The sequence below is a fragment of the Entelurus aequoreus genome, linkage group LG09 (genome assembly GCF_033978785.1).
Source record: "Entelurus aequoreus isolate RoL-2023_Sb linkage group LG09, RoL_Eaeq_v1.1, whole genome shotgun sequence".
NCBI classification, from domain to species: domain Eukaryota; kingdom Metazoa; phylum Chordata; class Actinopteri; order Syngnathiformes; family Syngnathidae; genus Entelurus; species Entelurus aequoreus.
The window spans coordinates 76,426,332-76,446,853 of NC_084739.1; the positions used below are offsets into that span (position 1 = coordinate 76,426,332).

The 20,522-nt window shown below is 40.1% G+C and overlaps 1 protein-coding gene across 7 annotated transcripts in view; it reads left to right on the plus strand.

The window, feature by feature from the left end:
* LOC133657764 (inactive ubiquitin carboxyl-terminal hydrolase 54-like) overlaps positions 1 to 20,522 on the plus strand; it is a 48,439-nt gene that overhangs the window by 3,587 nt on the left and 24,330 nt on the right. For 5 of the 7 annotated variants that reach the window (XM_062059467.1, XM_062059473.1, XM_062059470.1 and 2 more), the window contains exons 2-10: positions 8,268 to 8,436; positions 8,511 to 8,805; positions 12,685 to 12,777; positions 14,112 to 14,246; positions 14,311 to 14,424; positions 14,495 to 14,577; positions 17,643 to 17,745; positions 17,808 to 17,954; positions 19,206 to 19,355. In XM_062059467.1, coding sequence (XP_061915451.1) covers positions 8,608 to 8,805; positions 12,685 to 12,777; positions 14,112 to 14,246; positions 14,311 to 14,424; positions 14,495 to 14,577; positions 17,643 to 17,745; positions 17,808 to 17,954; positions 19,206 to 19,355 — 1,023 coding nt within the window. In that variant the 5' untranslated portion in view covers positions 8,268 to 8,436; positions 8,511 to 8,607. The remainder of the gene's footprint in view (positions 1 to 8,267; positions 8,437 to 8,510; positions 8,806 to 12,684; positions 12,778 to 14,111; positions 14,247 to 14,310; positions 14,425 to 14,494; positions 14,578 to 17,642; positions 17,746 to 17,807; positions 17,955 to 19,205; positions 19,356 to 20,522) is intronic. The other 2 variants (XM_062059469.1, XM_062059468.1) reach the window with 1 other exon arrangement.

The window sequence follows — 20,522 nt, forward strand, 5'->3', positions numbered from 1 at the left end:
TTCCTCACCTTTAACGGCGTCTTTTTCACGCGGTCTGCTATTGTGCGCCGTCATCGGTGTCAAAAAAAAAAAAAAGTGTGACGCATTTGTAAAAAAAGAATATCTGCGTGATGACGTCAGCAACGTGTGCGTGACGTCACACAGCAGAGGGCAACAAATCTGTGTTTTCGGTATAGCTCGGTTGGTAGAGTGGCCGTGCCAGCAACTTGAGGGTTCCGGGTTCGATCCCCGCTTCCGCCATCCTAGTCACTTCCGTTGTGTCCTTGGGCAAGACACTTTACCTGTGGCGTGCAGTCACTAGAGGCAGGGGAGGCACGGCCTCACCTGCCATCATGGAAAGAAAAAAAAAGTAAAAAGAAAAAAAAAACATTAAATTGTTATATGTATCCAGTGATTATACTAAAGTTATTTTCCATTTAACTTCACCAGTTTTAGATTATTTTTATTTTCACATTTGCCGTTCAAATACTGAGAAGAGACGGTGCGGTGTCAGCAGCCAGTTGAGGCACGTCACTGCGTTGTGCCTCGCCCTCAACATGGATTGTGCGCAATGACTTGGCTAACTGCTGGCCTGCTGTGCAGTGAGACCGTATTGCTATATGAATTATATTATACATTTCCATAGTTTAGTTAGCTGAGGTATATAATGTACAGTGTATTTTGTCAACAACTGTATGTGTGTAACGTATTTTTAGTGCTGAGCGATCATAAAACTGCTGCCAAGACACACTGTGTGAGGCTCGTCTCATAACCCCGCCTCCTGGTGCCGGTTAACACTCCCGCCGCAGAATGCATCGCCCGACGGGAGAGCCACACCAACCAAAGCCCACACCCAAACCCTCCACGTGCAAGACCGAATCCACCCAAAAAAAGTCACTTAACAAGAAGCCAAAAAGTGCAAAAACAACAATGCTCGCGCGGCGCGCCGGAGGAGCCGTGAACAGGGACACAACATTAGGTACACCTGCAGAATGCAGCGGGGATTTCATATTTCATCCATTCACAACGCTCCCGCATTTATAAGTAAAGGTAAGACCATAATAACGTTTTTTTAATTAAATGTGCTTTATTGTGTGCTACAGTTTGTAAGTGTAAAGTTAAAGTTAAGTTAAAGTACCAATGATTGTCACACACACACTAAGTGGTGAAATTTGTACTCTGCATTTGACCCATCCCCTTGTTCACCCCCTGGGAGGTGAGGGGAGCAGTGGGCAGCAGCGGCGCCGTGCCTTTTTGGTGATTTAACCCCCAATTCCAACCCTTGATGCTGAGTGCCAAGCAGGGAAGAATGCTGGTATGAGCTTTTAAACATAACCCGTTAACTGCTGCCAATCAAATTGTGAATAAGATACTCTTTAGGGTTCATATGTTTGTAAATCTGACTGTGATAAAGTCAGTGCCTCACCTGACATGAACGTCACCGCACGCCACTGCACTTTACCCATTTGCTCCCAGTGCCACCCACACTGGTTTAAATGTAATTTAGATATTGGGTTTCACTATGTAAAGCACTTTGAGTCACGAGAGAAAAAGCGCTATATAAATATAATTCACTTCACTTCACACTTTGACGTGGTGCAGTGGGGGCCAAAGCGCGGCCCCGGGGGCCATTTGTGGCTCGCATTTTGTTTTTTAATAGCCCCTGACTACAGATGTCCAATAATGGCTTTTTTGCCGATATCCGATATTCCGATATTGTCCAACTCTTAATTACCGATTCCGATATCAACCGATACCGATATATACAACTGAAATGAACTGAAATGCTTTGAAAAATGTCCCATTCATTTCAATGGGACATTTCATGGACATTTTGGAGTTTCGGGAAAAGCGTGAATATTTTTGAAAATGCTAAAAAAAAAAAAAGAAGTGAATGTTCTGAATGAGTTGAAATTAGAGATTTCCGATAATTGCTTTTTTGCCGATATCCGATATTCCGATATTGTCCAACTCTTAATTACAGATACAGATGTATACAGTCGTGGAATTAACACATTATTATGCCTTAATTTTGTTGTGATGCCCCGCTGGATGCATTAAACAATGTAACAAGGTTTTCCAAAATAAATCAACTCAAGTTATGGAAAAAAATGGCAACATGGCACTGCCATATTTATTATTGAAGTCACAAAGTGAGGCAGCACGGTGGTACAGGGGTTAGTGCATGTGCCTCACAATACGAAGGTCCTGAGTAGTCCTGAGTTCAATCCCGGGCTCGAGATCTTTCTGTGTGGAGTTTGCAGGTTCTCCCCGTGACTGCGTGGGTTCCCTCCGGGTACTCCGGCTTCCTCACACCTCCAAAGACATGCACCTGGGGATAGGCTCCTCCCACCTCCAAAGACATGCACCTGGGGATAGGTTGATTGGCAACACTAAATGGTCCCTAGTGTGTGAATGTGAGTGAATGTTGTCTGTCTATCTGTGTTGGCCCTGTGATGAGGTGGCGACTTGTCCAGGGTGTACCCTGCCTTCCGCCCGAATGCAGCTGAGATAGGCTCCAGCACCCCCCGCGACCCCAAAAGGGACAAGCGGTAGAAAAATGGATGGATGGATGTTAGAACATTAAATATCTTGTCTTTGTAGTCTATTCAATTGAATATAATTTGAAAGGATTTGCAAATCATTGTATTCTGATTTTATTCACCATTTACACAAAATGCCAACTTCACTGAATTTGGGTTTTGTAATATCGGCCCAGCACTAGTTCTGACCCAGTTGTTCACCAATCACAGAAGGTCTGCCAACACTCTTTTAAGACTTTCACAGGAAAATAGTTATTTATTGAAATAGTCCTGAGGGAAAAGGAAATCATCTTTTAAATTTGTGTTCTCTCTCATTCACCCTCAACTCAGTCTGGCAGGATTGATCAGGGCGAAAGTGACGTCCTCTTTCTTTCTTGTAACGTTGTCTTGGCTGAGGCGCCGCTGCCTCCATCGAGGACCAGCGGCCTGCGGACAAAAGAGAAAGTGAAAGAAGTCCGGCTGCTGTCTGCCCGTACAAAACAATCCCAGAGGTCCCGGAAGATGCCGGACTCCTGGAATCCTTGCAGAGCGACTGCGTGACACTGGCGCTCTGCCTGCCTGGCGTATCACAAGCGATTATAGCGTGTGTGTGTGTGTGCCGTTTTTGTTGCATAACTACTTCAGTGCCAGATCCGCCTGAGAGGGAGAAAATGACCTCTCACCAGCTGAAGCATTCCTAGCTCCCTGATTGGTCCGCTGTCTCTGCAGGTGTTTGAAAAAGCACAATCCTGGCAAGGTGTCGTACAGATGAGTGGTGACGGACTCAACCAGGGATTCTCTTTGTCCCTCATCCTGTGACCACCGCAAGTAATTCTACGGACAGAACTTGGAGGCGCAGTCAGGGCCTTGAGGGGTTCTGATGTGGTGGCTGCGAGATTGGCTCTCTTGTCCCTCTGGGTGACGTGTCATGTGATCTTGCTGCCTTCGTCCGACTTTGACCTCGCTGGTCGCTGGTCCGCGGACGGAACGGGAACTAGGGCTGCAACGATTAGTCGACAATAAAATATGTATTGTCAAAGATTCTATGTGTCGACGATAGTAAATGGGTTATACTTGTATAGCGCTTTTCTACCTTCAAGGTACTCAAAGCGCTTTGACACTATTTCCACATTCACCCATTCACACTGATGGCGGGAGCTGCCATGCAAGGCCCTAACCACGACTCAGGGTGAAGTGTCTTGCTCAAGGACACAACGGACGTGACGAGGTTGGTAGAAGGTGGGGATTGAACCAGGAACCCTCAGGTTGCTGGCACGGCCACTCTCCCAACTGCACCACGCCGTCCCCTAGTCGTGACATCATCACTCGTGTTTCTCCGGGCGGAAGCGGGTCACCCGCAAAAACATGACATATGATTTTTTTCCGTCTATAGTCGGAAATCTGTCTTTTTTATCTATGTAAAAATATAAAAACATGTGTGAGTGTGCTCCTTTAAGAGTGACGTGAGTTAAAGTTAAAGTACCAATGATTGTCACACACACACTAGGTGTGGTGAAATTATTCTCTGGATTTGACCCATCACCCGTGATCACCTCCTGGGAGGTGAGGGGAGCAGTGAGCAGCAGCGGTAACCACGCCCGGGAATTATTTTTGGTGATTTAACCCCCAATTCCAACCCTTGATGCTGAGTGTCAGGCAGGGAGGTAATGGTTATAGTCTTTGGCATGACTCGGCCGGGGTTTGAGCTCACAAACTACCGATCTCAGGGCGGACACTCTAACCACTAGGCCACTGAGTAGGTCATATATATATATGTATATATATATATATATATATATATATATATATATATATATATATATATATATATATATATATATATATATATATATATATATATATATATATATATATATATATATATATATATACATACATCCATCCATCCATCCATCCATCCATTTTCTACCGCTTATTCCCTTTGAGGTCGCGGGGGTGCTGGAGCCTATCTCAGCTACAATCGGGCAGAAGGCGGGGTACACCCTGGACAAGTCGCCACCTCATCACAGGGCTATATATATATATATATATATATATATATATATATTAGGGCTGCAACTAACGATTAATTTGATAATCGATTATTACTTTGATTAATCGATTAATAATCGGATAAAGGGACGGCGTGGCGAAGTTGGTAGAGTGGCTGTGCCAGCAATCGGAGTGTTGCTGGTTACTGGGGTTCAATCTCTACCTTCCTAGTCACGTCCGTTGTGTCCTTGGGGAAGACACTTCACCCTTTGCCTCTGATGGCTGCTGGTTAGCGCCTTGCATGGCAGCTCCCACCATCAATGTGTGTGTGAATGTGTGTGTGAATGGGTGAATGTGGAAATAGTGTCAAAGCGCTTTGAGTACCTTGAAGGTAGAAAAGCACTATACAAGTATAACCCATTTATCATTTAAAAGAGGCAAACTACATTTCTATCCTTTCCAGTATTTTATTGAAAAAAAACAGCATACTGGCACCATACTTATTTTGATTATTGTTTCTCAGCTGTTTGTACATGTTGCAGTTTATAAATAAAGGTTTATTTTTTAAAAAAAAAAGCGCATAGCATAGATCCAACGCATAGCATAGATCCAACGAATCGATGACTAAATTAATCAGCAACTATTTTTATAATCGATTTTAATCAATTTAATCGATTAGTTGTTGCAGCCCTAATATATATATATATATATGTATATTAGGGCTGCAACTAACAACTAATTTGATAATCAATTAATCTGTTGATTATTACTTCGATTAATCGATTAATAATCGGATAAAAGAGACAAACTACATTTCTATCCTTTCCAGTATTTTATTGAAAAAAAAACCCAGCATACTGGCACCATACTTATTTTGATTATTGTTTCTCAGCTGTTTGTAAATGTTGCAGTTTATTAAAAGAAAAAAAAAGTAGCCTCTGCGCATGCGCATAGCATAGATCCAACGAATCGATGACTAAATTAATCGCCAACTATTTTTATAATCAATTTAATCGATTAGTTGTTGCAGCCCTAATATATATATATATATATATATATATATATATATATATATATATATATATATATATATATATCCTTTAAGGCAACACTTGCCTTGACCTTAAAAAGTTAAGATTGGAGGCCTGATATCATCCAGTATTTGAAGTCAAAGTAGAATAGAATTTAAGTTGACATTGTGCCTTTCAGTCAAATAAAGCACTAATCAGTTTCAATTTGCCTTTCAAACTCCAATATTTGATACTAATGTTCAAAAAGCATGTTGACTCCTTATTGGCGCTTTTGTTTGAGGAAATAACTTAATCTGCTGCTGTGGATTTTGTGACTGAATGAACTTCATCAAGTTGTGATATAGTGTGGCGAGGAGGACACAATCACCACGTTCATCAATAATATTCATATCCATAATTGGCCTCAATTTGATCTTCCTCACCAGCTCCATCCTGCCTGGCTCATTTGTTTCCCGAGCCGTTTTAATCGCGGGCGCGCGCTCGTCATGTGTGCTGCGTTAATCCGCCCTCGTTAGCTGCTGCTAGCGCGCCGCTGCTAATTAGAGACGCGCCGTTAGCCGAGGAGCTGCAGACAGACTAATCCCGTGCAGACACATCTCGCTAATCCCTCTCTTCTGAACTGTGCTTTACCTCCACAACACACACACACACACTACCACACACACATGTACACACACACGCGAACACGCTCCTTTCCCACTATCCACTGTACAATTATTCAAAATAGGGACGCACCCAATTGAGCTGCCAGTTAAAGTACATTCCTCGCAAGTATTATTATCACCGGAGGAGAAGGCTAAACATGTTACACACCAAGCAGGAGCAGACAAGAAGACATGCTAATTGCTAAACCAGCTTGAAACGCTCATATCTCACATCAATGTCCGCCATTGAAATTAATTTAATCGGTGCCAAAACATCACAATTTGACCATCTTTTAAAAAGAAAAACTTTTAGATTATTAGAATACTGTATGAAAAACAACAGAACATAGTACAAACAAGTACAGTAGTTTTATGAATGATAATGTACAGTATTTATCTTGGAGAGTGGACTTCTCTCCAGCTGCTTCTCCGTCAAACACAACATCAGCAGTTCCTCCATATTTTCATGGATAAATGTCCGCCGTCTCTATCTTATTTCAACATCCTTGGCTGGTGTTATGGATGTACTCTGTATCAGTACGGTGCAGACGAGCAGTGCGACGCTCCAACTGCTTCACGCTCTCACATGTTTTTGATGATTTCTTTCTTTTATTCAATCAATATCATCCAATTCTTCTTTATGGAAGTTTAATGTGTGTCTTTAATAAGACAGCTTTTTTTGGACATTGGATTTATGTGACTGAATTTTTTGCGTTTGAATCTTGTGAACTGATTAATCAAATAATGCTGACAATTTCATTGAAAAAAAATTGTCAGCTTGTGTTTAAAAAAGTGTATAAAAATCCAGTGTATCAAAATTTAATGTTTAAAAATCAAATTTGTAAAAAATTACTGTTTTAAAATTCAGTGTATACAAAGTCAGTGTCTTAACATTCAGTGTTTCAAAATTCAGTATTTTAAAATTAAATTTGTAAAAAATTACTGTTTTAAAATTCAGTGTATACAAAGTCATTGTCTTAACATTCAGTGTTTCAAAATTACTGTTGTTTAAAAATGTAGTCTATGAAAATTCAGTGTTTGAAAATTCAGTGATTCTAAATTCAGTATTTTTAAAATTAAATTTGAAAAAATTCACTGTTTAAAAATTCAGTGTACGAAAATTCAATTTCAAAATTCAGTGTTTTGAAATCCAATTTTTAAAAATTCACTGTTATTCACTATTATTATAAATTGAGTGTTTCAAAATTCAATGTGTGAAATTCAGTGTTTTAAAATTCAGTGCATAAAAAAAAATCTGTGTTTTAAAATTCAGTGTTTCAAAATTCACTGCTTAAAATTCAGTGCATAAAAATTCAGTGTTTGATCAATCAGTGTTTTAAAATTCTTTTTTTTAAATGTACTGTTTAAAAAGTTAGTGTTCGAAAATTCAGTGTTTAAAATTCAGTGCATAAAAAATCAGTGTTTCAAAATTCAGTGTTTTAAAATTATAATTTTTTTAATTCACTGTTTTAAAAATTCAGTGTACAAAAATTCAGTGCTTGAAAACTCAATGTTTAAAAATTAATTGTTTAAAATTACAGTGTTTTAAAAGTCAGTGTATAAAAATTCAGTGTTTTAAAATTAAAATTTTTAAAATTCACTGTTTGAAAATTCACTGTATTAGAATTCAGTGTATAAAAATTCAGAACTGAAAAATTCAGTTCAGGCAGAAAAATTTGCTGCTTCAAAAAGCAAGACCCACTTGTGGTAAATTATGACTGAAGCAATCAATCCTGTCTCAGAATCAGCCAATGAGGTGTCAAGTTTGCAGTCACATGACACTGGTCTTAATTTACCACAAGTGGGTTCCGACATCTGCGGTCCCCTCCAAGGTTTCTCATTGTCATCCCATTGGGTTGAGTTTTTTCTTGCCCTGATGTGGTATCTCGATGTCGTTGTGGTTTGTGCAGCCCTTTGAGACACTCGTGATTTAGGGCTATATAAGTAAACATTGATTGATGACTTTGATGTCAGTTGTAGGCCTTTTGAAGGCTGTGTCGTCAACCCTTGTGTGTGTGTGTGTGTGTGTGTGTGTGTGTGTGTGTGTGTGTGTGTGTGTGTGTGTGTGTGTGTGTGTGTGTGTGTGTGTCTCCCACCAGTGTCTGCACTGACCTCTGACCCGGCTGACCCATTTGTATGTCAACTGCAGCTGAAGGACTTTTGAGAGGAGGTCAAAGTTCATCAGGCAGGATGAAAGGGGTATTTATCAGCCAGCATCAGCGCCCTTAATAGTCTGGAATCTGTTGGAGTTTTCTCCCCCGCTGGAACGTAAGTTTCACCTTCGGACGTTCAAGAAAACACGAGGGATCCCTGACCTGACCGCATTGATTCACGAAGCGCAGTGGCTGCCTTTCACAATGGCCGCCTGGACGCGACGGAGGCTCGGGAGCTGATCCCCGCCGGGGTCGTGCGCAGCGGGGAGGCGGCCCGGCGTCCATCATGTCCTGGAAGAGGAACTACCTGGCGGCGGGCGTCTGCGCAGGCGCGGGGGCGGGCGTCGGCGCGGCGACGGGAGGCGTCACAGGTGGCGGGATGCAGGGAATGCTGACGCCTCGCACCGTGACCTCCATCGCTCCCAGTAAAGGACTGAGCAACGAGCCGGGACAGAACAGCTGCTTCCTCAACAGTGCCCTGCAGGTACGCACACACACACACACACACACACACACACACACACACACACACACACACACACACACACACACACACACACACACACACACACACACACACACACACACACACACACACACACACACACACACACACACAAACATTCTTGAGACCTCTGAAAAAAACCTACCTCTTTATGACCACCCTTTCTAGATATATAAAGATTTGTATTTACAACATTAATAATATATACATACTATGTATATATTATACATAGTATAATGTATAATATACGCCGCTACCAGTCTGTGGAATGCTCTCCCTGACCACATGAGGGCACCACAGACTGTGGATGCTTTTAAAAAAGGCTTAAAAACCCTTCTTTTTAAAAAAGCCTTTTTTTAAAATATATATATGCATACTAATTTCAGCTATTTGGCTGTTCTAGTTTTTATTTTTATTTATTTTTTATTATATTTTTATTTTAATACACTGTAGAACTTTGAGGTTGTTTACTCAATGTAAAGTGCTTTTTACAAATAAAATCTATTATTATTATTATTATGTAAATATAAAAAAGGTAAGCTTTTTTTCATTCATTTTTTTATTTTTTTATTGTTTTTTTATCTTCATTATTTACTTCGTCATTACAGTATGTCTCTCTCTCTCTCTCTCTCTCTCTCTCTCTCTCTCTCTCTCTCTCTCTCTCTCTCTCTATATATATATATATATATATATATATATATATATATATATATATATATTTAAAAAAAAAAAAATCAATTTAGATCAAAGGGAACGCATTTCAATTTCTTACACACACTTGTTATTACATATGTTGGCCAGAGGGGGAGCACTTCAAATTTTGACACACATCCATCCATCCATCCATTTCCTACCGCTTGTCCCTTTTTGGGGTCGCTGGAGAGTCAATTTGAAAGATCCCTCCTTTTTGGGACCCCCCTAATTTTGATAGATTTCACCACCAGGGGTGCAAATGAGACATTCTCTATTAGATGCAATGGTTTCCCGTATTGGGACCATGATTTATGTTCTCACTTGTTCACTGGTCCTCATATGGAAGCTACTTTTCCTTGTCAAGAAGGGTAGAAATACAAGAACACACACACACACAGAGGGATCAATACACACACTGCAGTACCTATGTTTGACCACTTTGCCATACACACATCACACACCTGAAAATTGACCTCCATGGTACTTTAAAAAAAAAAAAAGTCCTATTAGGAGGCCATTTTCTGCAGTTTCCAATGCTTTGGACCCATGTGAGTGAAATGTCAGGTTTTTGGTCCCATTGGGATAGAAAAAAACACACACGACTGTGCCTTTTTAATGATTTCATTAAGGACATTTGTATTGATCAAATATTAGTTAATTCACACATTCCCTTAACCTTTAAAAAAACATTTTATTTCCAACATGGAAGAAAAACAAAATAACGTTGCAGGTAACTACACCACTAACGATGTCACACTTCCATTAAACACATTCTAATTTGTACAGTGTAGAAAGTCGTGGTGTAAAAATGTTCCTGATGGGGACGTGCTGACAAACAACAGCCAGTAAGCCACGCCCTCAGTCTCAGCAAAGTGCTGAGTACACTCGGATACTCTTTACAGTGCACTCAGGTAGTCTTTATCTTGCTTGTGCGCTAAGTCAGGGAGGAAGTACCCGCCATTGCCTCGTCTGGATGCAGTGTACTCAGGACTAAGCGCAGTGCACTTAAACTGCTAAGTTTAAGTGTGCTAAGCGGGCTGGGAAGCTTTGTGGCAGCGCACTGGCAGCCTGATATCGGGTTTGTGATCATGGAATGTGCAAAGTTAGTGATTTTTACTTCAGAAAAGAAACAAAAGCTGATTGTAATCATGGATAAAGTACATTTTAACACAGGTTATAAATACACCGTGTCTCACCTGCCTCCCCGAGTGGAACAGTTCTTGTTGATGGAAACGAGTCATAATAAAGCATGCAGACGCGGGTCACATGACTCCCTTCCTGGCTGCAGGACAAAGTAACATATGTGAGCCTGTGGGAGCGCAGGAAGGACAAAACAAACACGCCCAAAGTGATGACTCAGCTGCAGTGCTACCAGCTGACTTTTCAACCTTTCATGCATTTCTTTAATTTGCACTATTTTGCTGCAATCATGAAACTATTACTCCAGCTTTTTCTCAGAGTATTCCGGACTATAAGCCACTTCGAACCCTGCGGCTTACAAAACGCGGCTAGTATATGGATTGGTTTTTGCTGACAGCCATAATGCAAATAGTTAAAAAACAAAACGAAGCAATGACACTGACAATGTGTGGTATAGTCTGTGCTATGGCCCCATCTTTTGGACGAGTTCGCTCACTGCAGGTGCTGCATTGCCCCTCTTTCTGTGTGGAGTTTGCATGTTCTCCCCGTGACTGCGTGGGTTCCCTCCGGGTACTCCGGCTTCCTCCCACCGCCAAAAACATTCACCTGGGGATAGGTTGATTGGCAACACTAAAATTGGCCATAGTGTGTGAATGTGAGTGTGAATGTTGTCTGTCTATCTGTGTTGGCCCTGTGATAAGATGGCGACTTGTCCAGGGTGTACCCCGCCTTCTGATCAAACGCAGCTGAGATAGGCTCCAGCACCCCCCGCGACCCCGAAAGGGACAAGCGGTAGAAAATGGATGGAAAGCAGTAGAAAATGGATGGATGGATATCTATGTATGTATGTATATATATATATATATATATATATATATATATATATATATATATATATATATATATATGTAGTGTATATATATACTGTATATATATATACAGAATATACAGTATATATATATATATATACTGTATATGTTTATGTGTGTATATATATGTATATATATATATATATATATATATGTATATGTGTATATATATATATATGTATGTATATATATGTATGTATATATATATGTGTATATATGTATGTATGTGTATATATGTATATGTATGTATGTGTATATATGTATACGTATGTATATGTATGTGTATATATGTATATGTATGTGTATATATGTATATGTATATATGTATGTGTGTGTATATATATGTATATGTGTATATATATATATATATATTTACATATGTATATGTATATATGTAAATTCCTCGCGCACTAATTGACTGAAAGAGCGCGCACTTGCCGCGCGCTCGCCCGACACTGTGGCACAAGCTTGATGATGTCACATTATCGATGGGAAAATGCATTTTTAGACAATATGATTTTCCTGAGCGGCTAGGAGACACCGAGAGTAACAAGCGGTAGAAAATGTATTAGAATTAAAAAATAAATAAATATATATTATACTTGGGACTTCCTGCGGGCCGGATTTTAGACGCTGGCTGGCCGTAGTTTGGGGATCCCTGGTTTAGACTGAGCTTTCAACCGGAAGTACAAGTGCCGTTCCGTCTTCTGGTCGTCCATAGCGTTCTTACTCGTGCGGTTACTTCATTCGTCCGTTTAGCTGATTAGCGAGTTAACTTGCGCAGCTAGTGGGTCCATGACAGATGGCTTCTGTTTTGTTTGATCAGCCGTTTTACTGCCGTGTAACAGTCACGTATGTAAATAAACATTTACTAAATACTTCTGTGTAAATAACTCCTTTCACTACGTATACTGTATGTCTGCGGCTAGTAGGTGGGAAAATTTAATTTTTTCATCTAAAATTTAGTGGGAGTGGCTTATATACCACTATAGTCGGTAAAATAAGGCTATATTAATTTGAGGATATTTTTGTGTTCTCTGTAAGTGTGTGAAGTGTAAATGTGGTGGTAGGGCCACACAAATAATTAATTGGTTATGAATCGAGGAAGACAACTCCTCCACTGACTTTGCTGATGTACAACTTGTGTGTCTTGCAGGTCCTGTGGCACTTGGACATTTTCCGCCGTAGTTTCAGGCAGCTGACGTCTCACAAGTGCATGGAGGACTCGTGCATCTTCTGCGCTCTGAAGGTGACTGATGTCCTGATGTTGTCTTTGTCCTCCCAGAACATCTTTGCTCAGTTTCATTACGGCGTGCTAGAGATCCACCTACAGTGTATGGTTTCTTCCAGGGCCGATACCGATTATCAGTAGTCAAAGAGGCCGATAACCGATATTTGGTGCCGATATTTATTTGCAGTAAAAGTCATTTTAAACATGAATAGTGTACGTCAGCTGGACAAGTGTTTATTATTCTGTCAAGAAATGTCCAGAGGAAACTGAGGTCTTTTTAAGTATTTATTTGAGCGCTCAAATAACATCAGATTGCAAAGAAGAACGTTTTACGCTACCCACGGAAGGAAAGGAGAAAGAGTGGGAGTCATTCATCATTCATTTCATTTTTTTCATTTATTTATTTATTTCAGGCAATGACAAAGACGTACAAGTTGACAAAACATAATAATATAAATTAATATAGTGCATTATTGTCCAATTTTGCCTGAAAGGGAGTGGGAAGAAGATAATTTATTTAATCCCACCCCCAGTTCTCCATTCAGTGATTATTCACATGAGTTTCACTCTCACTTTGTTCAAGGATTATAATACAGATGTTGTATCATAGTGGCATTACCACAGGTAACAATAATTATTACACTGTAACAATCATTTGTATCAACAATGTAGGAATAATGAATATACCAACAATGGTAATAGACATCATAGCAATAATGGTAATAGACAACATAGCAATAATGGTAAGGAAACATTGAGCACATGTTAACACTTTGAGACAGAGTATAGCAGCAGGTCAGATTAAAGACCCTCATCTCTATATTTGAACCAGACCCCATGTTTGTATAATAGTTTAAATCGATTAATAGTTTGGCATTGCTTGTGTTGTAAGTCCAGTTTGTTCCATAGTTTTACTTCGCATACCCACGGAAGGAAAGGAGAAAGACTGGGAGTCAGACAAAGAACCCTTCCAGAAGTTTATAGCTTTTTGGGAATGAGAGGTGGAGGAGGAGTTTGGGTGAAATGTTCTGTTTCCTGGGAGGGGGAGGAGGATGAGCGAAAGACACACTTGCTGATTGTGATATTAGCAAAAAGCAGGAATGTTTTGGTTAGGGATCAGATACGACAGGTAACAACATCCATCATAAAAGAAACCCATTTGGAGAGTAACCTTTTGACCAAAAGATGTAAAATTAGTGATCAACCAACATCACAGCAGTCTTTGTCCTATTCACAGAGAAGGCACAGGTTTGGAGATATTCCCAACAAGCCCCAAGAATGTGCAATGGGTCATAATAGTCGAAATGCCAAATATGGGCTGGGTCTATCGAACGTTGTCTTTGTCCGTCCAGAACATTTTTGCTCAGTTCCAGTACAGCAGCGACACCGTGCTGCCCTCCGACGCCCTCCGAAGCGCCCTGGCTAAAACCTTCCAGGACGAGCAGAGGTTCCAGCTGGGCATCATGGACGACGCCGCCGAGTGCTTCGTAAGGCGTCCCCCGCTCGTCTGTCAGAGGCGGACGTCTCTAACGCCGCTTTTGTTTGTGGCAGGAGAACATCCTGATGAGGATCCACTTCCATATCGCCGACGAGTCCAAAGAAGACATCTGCACTGCCAGACACTGCATCCCTCACCAGAAGTTTGCCATGACGCTCTATGAACAGGTGAGGCGAGCGGACGCACCTTTTGTGTGCGTGTGTTGTCACGTGCTGACAGTGTGGGTTTGTGTGTCAGTGTGTGTGCAGCAGCTGCGGAGCATCTTCAGACCCGCTACCCTTTATTCAGATGGTCCATTACATCTCCACCACCTCGCTGTGGTAAGCTTCACACACTGCAACACCTTCCAATTGTGTGTGTGTGTTATTGTATTTCTACCCTTCTTGAGACATCAACAAGGAAACGTACCTTCCATATGAGGACCGGTGAACTAGTTAGGACCGAAATCATGGTCCCAATACGGAAAACCATTGCATCCAATAGAGAGCCAAATACTAGAGTCCGTGAACATTGCTCCAAAGTCAGGATTTTTTGTTGATTTAATGTGCATACAGAAGTAAACATTAATAGGTGCAAAAGCAGCAATATATGATAAAACAAGATAGAGAAGGACTTCCCTATTCATCCACCCCAAAAAACCCGCCAGGTGAACAGCTGATTTTGCGACTTCCAGGTGCTGACGTAAGACAACCCGCGTCCCATATGTAAACATAGGATGAACAAATACACTACGGTACTAAGAGAGCTCTCATTTGCACCCCTGGTGGTGAAATCTATCAATATTAGGGTGGTCCTAAAGAGGTAGGCATTTTTCAAAGGTCTCAAGAAGGTAACAAATACAGGAATGTGTGTGTGTGTTTGTTGGGGACTAGACCGTTAGTCGACACACAGTTTGCATTGACACAGTTCAGTGTATTGCAATCATACTTTACTAACTGTCAGAATATAATGTAATCAAGCTAGCGTCGTTAACATTAGCTAATACGCTAACAGGTTACGAGTGTCTGTGTTAGAAGCAGCCTTTTTGTCTTTGCCAGGAAATCATCTTTTTTGTCTTTCCTGGCGTCTTCCCAGTCAGGTTTTTTTTTTTTGTTGCAAATATCTTGACAAATAGGAGACTCATTTTCTTTAGCTAAAGAAGAGCAAGCAGCTGCTCACACTTCCTCGTCCTTCCTGGAACGTCCATGGAAAAAATGATACGAGACAGTTTAAAAAATGTCTCTATTATAAACTCTGTGAGCCTAGAATGGTTTTTATATGTCCTTTTTTTTTTCCCCCTACAATATTTTGGACTTCCTCACAAGGAAGACGTATACTGTACTAAAGTAAATCCACTAGGGGTGTCTGAAGGTATTTAATTAAGTTGATCAAATCACACTTTTATGGTCATTTTAATGTAGTTAAAGTGTTATAAATCATACTTTTATGGTCATTTTAATGTAGTTTTAAAGTGTTATAAATCACACTTATGATCATTTTAATGTAGTTAAAGTGTTATAAATCTTACTTTTATGGTAATTTTAATGTAGTTAAAGTGTCATAAATCACACTTTTATAGTCATTTAATGTTATAAATCACACTTTTATGGTCATTTATCTTCACCTTCATCTTCACCTTCACCTTCATCTACACCTTTATCTTCATCTTCGCATTCACCTTTATCTTCATTTTTATCTTCACCTTCACCTTTATCTTCACCTTTATCGTCACCTTCACCTTTATCCTCATTTTTATCTTCACCTTTATCTCCACCTTCACTTTTATCTCCACTTTCACCTTTATCTTCACCTTCACCTTCAACTTAACCTTTATCTTTACCTTTATCTTTATCTTCACTTTCACTTTCACCTTCACTTCATTCTTCACCTTCACCTTTATCTTCACCTTCACGTTCATCTTCACCTTCACCTTCATCTTCACCTTCACCTTCACCTCTATCTTCACCTTCACGTTCATCTTTACCTTCACCTTCACCTTTATCTTCACCTTCACGTTCATCTTCACCTTCACGTTCATCTTCACCTTCACGTTCATCTTCACTTTCACCTTCACCTTTATATTCACCTTCATCTTCACCTTCACCTTCACCTTTATCTTCACCTTCACCTTCACCTTTATCCTCACCTTCACCTTTATCTTCACCTTCACCTTCACCTTTGCCTTCACCTTCACCTTTATCTTTATCTTCACCTTCACCTTCATTTTCACCTTCACCTTCACCTTTATCCTCACCTTCACCTTCACATTTATCTTCACATTCACCTTTATCTTCACCTTCACCTTTACCCTCACCTTCACCTTCACCTTTATCTTCACCTTCACCTTCACCTTTATCCTCACCTTTACCTTCACCTTTATCCTCACCTTCACCTTCACCTTTACCTTCACCTTCACCTTTGCCTTCACCTTTATCTTTATCTTTATCTTCACCTTCACCTTCATTTTCACCTTCATTTTCACCTTCATTTTCACCTTCATCTTCACCTTCATTTTCACCTTCATCTTCACCTTCATCTTCACCTTTATCTTCACCTTCACCTTTATATTCACCTTTATCTTCACCTTCACCTTCATCTTCACATTCACCTTTATCTTCACCTTCACGTTCATCTTCACCTTCACCTTTATCTTCACCTTCACGTTCATCTTCACTTTCACCTTCACCTTTATATTCACCTTTATCTTCACCTTCACCTTCATCTTCACCTTCACCTTTATCCTCACCTTCATCTTCACCTTTATCTTCACCTTCACCTTTATATTCACCTTTATCTTCACCTTCACCTTCATCTTCACATTCACCTTTATCTTCACCTTCACGTTCATCTTCACCTTCACCTTTATCTTCACCTTCACGTTCATCTTCACTTTCACCTTCACCTTTATATTCACCTTTATCTTCACCTTCACCTTCATCTTCACCTTCACCTTTATCCTCACCTTCACCTTCACCTTTATATTCACCTTCACCTTTATCTTTATCTTCAACTTCACCTTTCATTTTCACCTTCACCTTCACCTTCATCTTCACCTTTATGTTCACCTTCACCTTCACCTTTATATTCACCTTCACCTTCACCTTTATCCTCACCTTCACCTTCACCTTCATCTTCACCTTCACCTTTATCTTCACCTTCACCTTCACCTTTATCCTCACCTTCACCTTCACCTTTATCTTCACCTTCACCTTTGCCTTCACCTTCACCTTTATCTTTATCTTCAACTTCACCTTCATTTTCACCTTCACCTTCACCTTTATCTTCACCTTTATCTTCACCTTCACCTCTATCTTCACCTTCACATTCATCTTCACCTTCACCTTCACCTTTATCTTCACCTTCACCTTCACCTTTATCTTTATCTTCACCTTCATCTTGTCCTCAGCAACCAGGCGGTGAAGATGCTGGAGTCTCGACAGAACGCCACCCCTGGAATGTTTGGGGAGTTGCTGAGGAACGCCAGCATGGGCGACCTGCGCAGTTGTCCTGTAAGAAGACAGCTGGCACAGCTGGCACAGCTGGCACACTAACTGCTGCAACTGTCCCTCAGAGTCAGTGCGGCCAGCAGCTGAGGATGGCTCGCGTCCTCCTCAACAGTCCAGAGATCATCACCATCGGTCTGGTTTGGGACTCGGACCACTCGGACCTGGCAGAGGACGTCATCCACACGCTGGGCACCTGCCTGCACCTGGGAGACGTGCGTCTTTAACCCTTTCATGCCTCTACCACTCACTAACTGACAGAAAAGTCCAATTATTTCAAACTGGAGCTTTTATTGCTCCTTCTGAAAAAATATATTTTTTAATTTTTTTTTTTTACAAAAGTCCATTTCCATTTATGATTTTCAATGTGTATCATATTTGACACAGCCGGTTACAAAATAGTATTTTTATCTCATTTTTATATAACAACCAAAACATGGTGCAATACGCAGAAATATTTATCATGTTAGTTTAAACATACAAAGCTTAAATTCACATTTGTATTGTTTTCAAAGGATCTTCAATGTTGTCATTGTCATCGACAAAAACATACAAAAAGTCAACATAATTTTTAATGTGTTTTTTTTTCTCTTTCTCATAAGAATCAGAAAGCTATCATTTATTATCTCAACACACACAGAGTGATCACCACAAAATAATACAGCAAATTGTATATGCATATTTTACCTCTAAATACACCATATTGTGTAATGTAAACATTATATTTGTGTAATTGCATATGTATGTTTTACCTCTAAATACACTATATTGTGTAAGATAACCATATTTGTTTAATTGTATGTGTATATTTTACCTTTAAATATACCATATTGTGTAATATAAACATATTTGTTTAATTGTGTATGTATATTTTACCTCTAAATACTCCAGATTGTGTGAAGTAAACATTATATTTGTTTAATTGTATATGTATATTTTACCTCAAAATACACCATATTGTGTAATGTAAACATATTTGTTTAAAATATATAAAGACGATGATATTTATATTGCCTGAAATGCAATAAAATGTCAATTGACTAATTTACAGTCACATAACCTTTTATACCTGCTGTTTCAAATTTGATACACACTTTTTTAACACCGCTTTGACAAAATAAATAAAATACATTATGAAATATTAGGTAATTTCACATTGCATCAGCAGATTAACTGTTCATATTGATGTGTCAGTAAAATTAAATTATTTTTTTTTACGTATCCCTTTCAAAAGTGTCTCTTCAAAAATCAGGCGTGACTGGACAGCCCTCTAATAAATCACTTATCGCCCCCATGTGGATTATACGTGTAATGCATGCATCTGATCTGGTGCTTTTTAGGAAAACACTAACGACACCGATGATGTAGAGGTCTGAAAAACTCATGTATCACTTATGATGCGTTAGGGGTTAAACCTCACCTAGCGTACGTGCGGCGTAACCATGACGACGACTTCTTCTCTGCAGTTGTTCTACAGGGTGATGGAGGAGAAAGCTCGCCAGGCGGAGCTCTACCTAGTGGGCATGGTGTGTTACTACGGCCGACACTACTCCACCTTCTTCTTCCAAACCAAAATCCGACGCTGGATGTACTTTGACGACGCACACGTCAAGGAGGTACGTCTGAATCCATCGAAACTTTTACAATTTTCACAAACATCAAAGGATGCAGCGGCCATTTTGGTCCGTTTCATATGTAACAAAAGGCTATTCACAAATCAGGAATGTTCCAATCAAAGTTTTATGCTGCCGATTCCGATATCGATCATCCATGAATGAGATCGGCCGATACCGATCACATGTATTATGTAAATTATTTATGGTGCTTGTTATTGACTGTGGAACAATATCACAATGTTTACACTACCTTATTTTCTGGACTATAGAGCGCATCGGTATATAAGGCGCACCCACTGAATTTTAGAAGAAGAAAAAGCCACGCTGTTGTAACACGTGGCTTGGCATTGTCTTGCTGAAATAAGCAGGGGCGTCATGATAACGTTGCTTGGATGGCAACATATGTTGCTCCGAAACCTGTATGTACCTTTCAGCATTAATGGTGCCTTAACAGATGTGTAAGTTACCCATGTCTTGGGCACTAATACACCCCCATACCATCACACATGCTGGCATTTCAACTTTGCGCCTAGAACAATCCGGCTGGTTCTTTTCCTCTTTGGTCCAGAGGACACGACGTCCACTGTTTCCAAAAGCAATTTGGAAATGTGGACTCGTCAGACCACAGAACAGTTTTCCGCTTTGCATCAGTCCATCTTCTGGGTGTTGTTGATAAATGGCTTTCATTTTGCATAGTAGAGTTTTAACTTGCACTTACAGATGTAGCGACGAACTGTAGTTACTGACAGTGGTTTTCTGAAGTGTTCCTTAGCCCATGTGGCGATATCCTTTACACACTGATGTCGCTTTTTGATGCAGTACCGCCTGAGGGATCGAAGGGCACGGGCAATTAATGTTGGTTTTCAGCTTTGCTGCTTACGTGCAGTGATTTCTCCAGATTCTCTGAACCTTTTGATGATATTACGGACCGTAGATGGTGAAATCCCTAAATTCCTTGCAAGAGCTAGTTTAGAAATGTTGTTCTTAAACAATTTTGCTCACGCATTTGTTGACAAAGTGGTGACCCTCACCCCTTCCTTGTTTGTGAATGACTGAGCATTTCATGGAAGCTGCTTTTATACCCAATCATGGCACCCACCTGTTCCCAATTAACCTGTTCACCTGTGGGATGTTCCAAATAAGTGTTTGATGAGGCATCAAATTCCA